The sequence below is a fragment of the Symphodus melops genome, assembly GCF_947650265.1.
Source record: "Symphodus melops genome assembly, chromosome: 16".
Lineage (NCBI taxonomy): Eukaryota > Metazoa > Chordata > Actinopteri > Labriformes > Labridae > Symphodus > Symphodus melops.
In genome coordinates, this window is record NC_136706.1 from 24,351,817 (window position 1) to 24,359,316 (window position 7,500).

A 7,500-nucleotide genomic window follows, 5' to 3' on the forward strand; every position below is an offset into this window, starting at 1 on the left:
CGAGAATTAAGCCCCGCCCCTCTCCTCCTGATGCCATATTCCCAGGATGCTCTGCTGCTGCACTGATGGCCTGCAGCGCCACCCTCTGTCGACAAACACACACAGCTGACTTCATTAAACGCACGCGTGAGGAAATCCTTTCATGTTTTCAAAAGGATGAAAGAAATGATGATGTGGGCGGGGCATGTGCTGCTGCTCCTCACCTGATTGGTCAGATTGTCGGTCTTGAGCTCCCGGTGGTTTGAGTACTGAATGAAGATTGGCTGGTTCCTGATGGTGGGCGGGGCTGAAGTGTAGTAGTTCACCATGGCAACAGCAGCTTCCTCTGACGCCATTTCTACAAACGCCTGAAAATGATATTTAACGTTTTATAATCATTCTAAAAACAGATTCATCAAATGACATGAACGAGATCTTATGAGATTGTTTCTTTTTAAAACCTCGCCTCTCTTTTCTCATGTGTGTGTGTGTGTGTGTGTGTGTGTGTGTGTGTGTGTGTGTGTGTGTGTGTGTTAGCAGTTAGCTCTTCGCTGTTAGCCTGAACAGTTACCTGGTTTTTGGTCTTCAACGTTATCAGCTTACTAACTTGGCCAAAGGGAAGCGCCAGAGCAAGCACTTCCTGTTCAGAGACGTCAAGCGGAAGCTGACGCAGGTGAAGAACCCGAGATGGGACGAACTGAGCACGCTCAGTAACACACAGCCTATCAGTGCCATCCACTGTGAAGGGACAGAAAGTGTGACGTTAAAACTACGTGAATACAGAGGTCGAATGATCCAAACTTCTCAGAACCATCTTTGTGTTGTTTTCAGATCGATACGGATTTAAAAAGTCGAGATGCAGCCACATTTTCAACCAAAGAGAACGCAACCTCGCTCCTCCTCGCTGCTCCTCGCTGCTCCTCCTCGCTCCTCACACCTGTAGTTACTGATCAACATGTCTGGAAGTCGTCGTTCCCATCTATATAATGTTATAATGCTCCGAACACGTCGCCCTATCTTAGGTGAGACTCACTGAGCATGTGCGAAGGTCCTGCAGACATCAAACCCCTCAGGTGAGACTAACCCCCCTCAGGTGAGACTAACTCCCCTCAGGTGAGACTAACCCCCCTCAGGTGAGACTAACCCCCCTCAGGTGAGACTAACTCCCCTCAGGTGAGACTAACTCCCCTCAGGTGAGACTAACCCCCCTCAGGTGAGACTAACTCCCCTCAGGTGAGACTAACTCCCCTCAGGTGAGACTAACTCCCCTCAGGTGAGACTAACTCCCCTCAGGTGAGACTAACTCCCCTCAGGTGAGACTAACTCCCCTCAGGTGAGACTAACTCCCCTCAGGTGAGACTAACCCCCCTCAGGTGAGACTAACTCCCCTCAGGTGAGACTAACCCCCCTCAGGTGAGACTAACCCCCCTCAGGTGAGACTAACTCCCCTCAGGTGAGACTAACCCCCCTCAGGTGAGACTAACTCCCCTCAGGTGAGACTAACTCCCCTCAGGTGAGACTAACCCCCCTCAGGTGAGACTAACTCCCCTCAGGTGAGACTAACCCCCCTCAGGTGAGACTAACCCCCCTCAGGTGAGACTAACTCCCCTCAGGTGAGACTAACCCCCCTCAGGTGAGACTAACTCCCCTCAGGTGAGACTAACTCCCCTCAGGTGAGACTAACCCCCCTCAGGTGAGACTAACCCCCCTCAGGTGAGACTAACTCCCCTCAGGTGAGACTAACCCCCCTCAGGTGAGACTAACTCCCCTCAGGTGAGACTAACCCCCCTCAGGTGAGACTAACCCCCCTCAGGTGAGACTAACCCCCCTCAGGTGAGACTAACTCCCCTCAGGTGAGACTAACTCCCCTCAGGTGAGACTAACCCCCCTCAGGTGAGACTAACTCCCCTCAGGTGAGACTAACCCCCCTCAGGTGAGACTAACTCCCCTCAGGTGAGACTAACCCCCCTCAGGTGAGACTAACCCCCCTCAGGTGAGACTAACTCCCCTCAGGTGAGACTAACTCCCCTCAGGTGAGACTAACCCCCCTCAGGTGAGACTAACTCCCCTCAGGTGAGACTAACCCCCCTCAGGTGAGACTAACTCCCCTCAGGTGATAAACTCTCACAGTCGAGATGTGAGAGGATCTGTGTCGCACGACGAGGGCGAGAGCAACATCTGGAGAGGTGCAGCGACGGCCATCTTTGTTTACGGCAGACGTAAAAACTTTATGAACAGAAACACGAACCTGATGTTGCGGAGAACAAAGAGCAGTTACTCAGGCGTTAACAGGAAGTAACAGATTATACAGACAGGAAGCTCGGGCCGTGTCAGAAGGATTTTATTCTGTTCGGATCGTTTCTTTTGGCCACATGTGACGTTTGAATCATACAACGACTTGAATCTGATTGGAGGAGTTTTGCAATCAGATACTAACAGTTCACTGCGGGGCTCGGGGAGGCGGGGCTTACCTGTGGACAGGTTGGACGTGCTCATGTTCTCCGAGCCGCTGAGAGAGGGTTTCTGCAGAAACACAGAGAGTGCACTTGGTCAAACAGCTGAAAGACGCAACCATGGCAACCACTCACAGGCTGAATCCATCCTGCTAACTGAGACACCAACAACGACCTCCTTCCAACGTCAGTGTCGACCCTGCAGCTCAGACTATGAAAGAGCAGCAGCCAGCGTTTAGACGCCATATAGCGGCGGCTCGCGTTCTCTAAAGAGCGCGGCGGTCGTACTGACTCAAGTACAGGTGAGTCTTAAAAGAGACCAGCTCTTTATGAGGACTCGGGCAGGCGCACCTGAGTACGGTACGTCTGTGTTCACACTCCTCAAACAACCGGACTGTAGGGTCAAACATCAAACATCTGGGACTCGGATCCGGGTCCCAGATGTGAAACCCCCCTGAATGGAGGCTTTGAACAAACTGTGCTTTTTATCAGTACAAATCATAAAACATGGAACTAATTAATGTGTCCACAACATTCAGGAGTCTGTGATCAAGGTTAATGACGTTTGGACACGCCCTCTAATGACGTCAGGACACGCCCCTGCTCTCCTGTCTGTTTAAAAAGATGATTAGTAAATCCTCTCTGATCACTTTTATATTAAACACAATGAGCTTAAAGATGTAGACTTGAATATATAATTAATATAAAGACCCTGTGTGAGTTTAGATCTTATAAACACTCTGTACTCTCCGTGGACTCAGTTATCGCGACATCTTCGCCAATCACATCGCGTCGCTGAATCGTCACTCTTCAAAACAAAAACAGAAAAACGCAACGCACGCGCGACAAACAGCGCGCGAGGAGCGGGAAAATGGAAAGGATAAAAAGGGGGCTCGGCGGCAGGAAATGTATCAGTAAATAAGTAAACAACAAACAAGGGGGAGGGGTGACGCCAGAGGCACGCGCAGGTGCGGTTCAGTCACCAAGGAAACGCGAGGAAGGAAGGAAGGAGGGAAAATAAGGAAGGTTCGGGAGGTGTTTCCCGCGCTCACCCGTCCATGTTCCGCGAGGAGGAGGAAGAGGAGGAGGAGGAGGAGATGAAGAGTTGTTCTGGTGCGCGAGCCTCGAGCTCCGCACGCGCACAGCAAGTCGTGAAGAACGAGCTCACTTCCCGTTTGGTGACGTCATGAAGAAACATGGCGGCTCCTGCAGACACGCCTCAGATCAGATCGATAAATAGATCTATGTAATAAATAAAATGCATAATAATATGTTGTATATAATAACATATTAATAACCAGGAAACACTTTTTATTTTAAGTTAGATTCACTATCAGAATACAGCTTTGACATGTTTTATTTTGTAATACTTTATGACATTTGTGAACAAAAAAGCAGGAAACAACAGAACGCTTAAATACTTAATATAAACACAATCAAAACAAACTACTCAGGATGGCACGTGCCTTACAAACAGATTCTGCCCCTAGTGTTTAAAATGGGTGCTGCAGTCTAAATTATAAATATTACGGGAAAAATATGTTCACAGTTTTGTACCTTTCGGCTTTTCATCTTTACTTCCTTTGACCTCTGCAGCCAGCCTCTAGTGGACACTCGAGGAACTGCAAGGTTTCAGTGTGCCCCTCTCCTGCATATTTAGAAGGAGCTGCACCTTCACGTTGATTCTTTGAAGCTGACGAGGACACAGAAAGTCTGTGTCAGAGACTTCTGATTGGTTCCTGGTTTTGTTGGATCTTATTATTTGTGCTGAGCTCGGTTCTGTAGAGCTTATTTGAAATAATAAAAACAAGTCCCGGAGTGTGCCGCTGGGAGTGATAATGTAACATAAGCTACGTGTTAAACATCTCGTGGACCTGTTAGAATCTTTGCTTGCAGACCGGAAGTGGAGCTGAGTAGCTGACATCCGGGTGACTTGACATCTTGAAGTGGGTGAAAGGTGGAGAAGAAGAAGCTTGTCATTCTTCTGCTTGTGAAACGGAACGTTTCTTTACCTGTTTCCTCCACACCTGAGCGAGCCGAGCCAGCATGCTGCAGAACACAGGGTGAGTGCACGTGAGCTTCAGAATCAGAGTTCACGCGATCTTTACAAACCTGCAGGTCACTTTCTCACAGTCAACATCTGTGAAACTGTGAGGAAGCAGATTTGTGATTTAACACGTTCAAAGTGTGATGACCTTTGACCTCGAGGAGTATAACGTGTGTTTCTGCAGAGTCTGGTCAGAACCCTTATTCTCAGAAGTCCTCTGAGTTAGTCCTGGTCCTTTTCATCGAGTCCACCTGGAACCAGCTGGACACAGAGGTTTTAGTGGACCCCCCCTTCATGGTCATAGACCTGTTCAGTGATGTTGAGACTGATCCTGAATCCTTCAGACTCAAACAGACTGCTGTTTCATAAAGAGGACATGCTGACCTGAGACCAGGCTCCAGCTGTTCTTGGTGGTCTTAAAGAGGCTGTGTGTGACTTTCAGAGGTCCTTAGCTGAACGCTCTCATGATGACATGTAAACATTGTTTTTTATCGCCCACAGATGAGTGAACGTTCATGTCTCTGTGTTTTCTGGTTAACGTGTTCTCCAAGTCCTTCACTTCACGAAGTGTCATTTAATGTTTGTTGTCAACGTCCTCCTCACTGCGCTCACAGAAACCAACAAACTCCTCCCACAATGCATCCTGACATCCTCCCACACTCAGCACACACTCCTGCTCGTGTGTTTGACCTCTGACCTCCTCCCCGAGTGTCTGTGTGGCGAGCTCACGAGCGACAGGTTACTGTTCACCTGACGGTCATGAGGCGTCGCTTCATACGTGGTATTTGTGAAAGTCACATTTTGCACTTTTAGAGCAGGTGAAGGCGGAGCCTGGGAGCTAACATGCTGTCTCATTAAACATGTCACATGTTTAAAAAGTGGGACCAATCTAAGCGTTTGATTGGCTCACACGGTGACATGTTCGACCACACGAGAGATGAAGAACCAGAAAGTCAGCCGTTTGAGCCCGGAGGTGGAAACGCTTCTTTAAACAAGAAGAGACCCAACAGGTTTCCCTCTGTTAGCTTAGCACAAAGACTGTTAGCACGCCAGGCGCTTACGTTGGCGTCTCATGTTAGCATGTTCCATACTTTAATGTTTTAGGACGGCGTGTGTTTCAGGAAGTTAGCCGGCTGCACGCTCTTCATCACCGGAGCGAGCCGGGGCATCGGAAAAGCCATCGCTCTGAAGGCCGCCAGAGATGGAGCCAACATCATCATCGCCGCCAAGACCGCCGAGCCCCACCCAAAACTACCAGGAACCATCTACACCGCCGCCCAGGAGGGTGAGAAGCTAACACACTGACATGCTAACGGGCTACAAGCTCAACAGTGTTTACCAAACGCCACGACCCGAGGTCATTGTGTCACAGCAAACATTCATACAAACACTGAGGACGTGATGTCATCACACATTTCTCTGTGCGTTGTTTGTGTTTCAGTGGAGGCGGCTGGCGGGAAAGCGTTGGCCTGCGTGGTTGATATCCGTGATGAGCAGCAGATCGGAGAAGCTGTTCAGAAAGCCGTGGAGAAGTTTGGAGGTGAGACGACGTTCAGGATTTATTTTGTCGTGAAGTCGAATCGTTTTAAACGTCTTCAGGGAAAAAATCGGAAACAAACATTTCAAAATAAAAGCCTCTGCGGTCATGGTTAGAATGACCGTGTTTACACCACATGACATCAGCCGTCACTCTGACAAGGGGAGGAGTTTAGAGTCAGTTGCCATGGCGACCTTCTCAGGTGAGGGGTGCGTTTGAATCGTCCAGAAGTGTTGGGGGGGGGGGAGACACAGATCAGGGAAGTTAGCAGTGATGAACTTTGACCTTGAACCCAGAGGTGAACTCTGAAGGTCATGATGTCATCAAAGTGAAGGATTCTGGGAGCTTCCTTTATTTAACCCCTCGTAGTTATCTGGACCATAGACGCCTCATGACGTGCTGGAAGGCATGAAACATGGCGGCCATGTTGGATGGGTGGCTCTGTGCTGGCAGCAGAGTGACTCTGCAGCTTCTAACTGTAATAAGCAGTATTAATAAGAGATGACCTGAGACGACCTTTCACAGAGAACATTCATTGATCATGTCAGAGCTCAGTCTCTCCGTTTGTTCTGATCATTATGCTAATCAGAGGTAAACCTTCATCAATAGAAATGATCAGAGAGCGTCAGAGACCCATCCAAGATGGCGGCCGCGCTGACACGTCAGCTCCGATAGGCAGCGTCAGTCTATGAGGGATCTACGTGTTTTATGTCTATGGTCTGGATTATTTCACCTCTCAGAGGAAACATGTTCACAAAAGCTTTTTGTAGTCCATTTCCTGAACATTGTAGTTTCATAGATATGTAGAACACTAGATGACTCACTCATGCTTTTTGCTGATGGGGAGCGACGTAGCAACGTGGCGGCCATCTTGGGTCAGGCAGCTGGCCCTGCTCAGTACATTGATGTTAATGATAAATGTATTTAAATAACCATAACTTGATCAATTTTCAACCGAAATTATATGAAATCATTATTTCTAACATTTAATGGTCCCAGGTATGTTACATTAGTAACCTCCAGTATAATTATAACTAAATACATAACAGTGAAATATACCTCTATTTATTTTAGACTCATCAGTATTATGTTCCTGCTGGGTGGAGCAGAGAAGGAACAACATTAGTTTCTAATAAGTTTAATGAAATAAAAACGATCCACAGAGATATTGAATAATGTTTCAGTATCCGACCACATGTCCATGTCCTCCTGTCGACTCCCTACAGTAAACAAACAAACAAAAACCCATAATAATTCCAATAATAATAATGTAAATAGCAGCTAACAATGCACACACACACCTGTAGTTAATTATTTAGCCTGACACTGAGTGCATTGTCTTTTCTTCAGGTCCAGCTGAGACATGGAGACGACAGATTAAAGATCTTTAATCATAGTTGAGTCAGCTGACCTCAGACATCTGAGTGATGTAACAAGGTGCATCATGGGAGCCTCTAAGTTACACAGCTAATAAACAACATGCA

The 7,500-nt window shown here is 47.8% G+C and overlaps 2 protein-coding genes across 3 annotated transcripts in view; one reads left to right on the forward strand and one right to left on the reverse strand.

Annotated features, from left to right (window-relative positions):
- The window catches only part of LOC306836982 (polypyrimidine tract-binding protein 3-like), a 13,542-nt gene extending 9,870 nt beyond the window's left edge, over positions 1 to 3,672 (reverse strand). For both annotated transcript variants that reach the window (XM_079364402.1, XM_079364401.1), the window contains exons 1-5: positions 3,485 to 3,672; positions 2,451 to 2,502; positions 551 to 717; positions 204 to 347; positions 1 to 85 (exon numbers count right to left, since the gene is read on the reverse strand). The exon at positions 1 to 85 is cut by the window's left edge and continues 71 nt beyond it. In XM_079364402.1, coding sequence (XP_079220528.1) covers positions 1 to 85; positions 204 to 347; positions 551 to 717; positions 2,451 to 2,475 — 421 coding nt within the window. In that variant the 5' untranslated portion in view covers positions 2,476 to 2,502; positions 3,485 to 3,672. The remainder of the gene's footprint in view (positions 86 to 203; positions 348 to 550; positions 718 to 2,450; positions 2,503 to 3,484) is intronic.
- Positions 3,673 to 4,208: 536 nt separating this feature from the next.
- hsdl2 (hydroxysteroid dehydrogenase like 2) overlaps positions 4,209 to 7,500 on the forward strand; it is a 6,551-nt gene continuing 3,259 nt past the window's right edge. Inside the window, exons 1-3 of the mRNA XM_079364335.1 lie at positions 4,209 to 4,495; positions 5,601 to 5,764; positions 5,921 to 6,019. Coding sequence (XP_079220461.1) covers positions 4,479 to 4,495; positions 5,601 to 5,764; positions 5,921 to 6,019 — 280 coding nt within the window. The 5' untranslated portion in view covers positions 4,209 to 4,478. The remainder of the gene's footprint in view (positions 4,496 to 5,600; positions 5,765 to 5,920; positions 6,020 to 7,500) is intronic.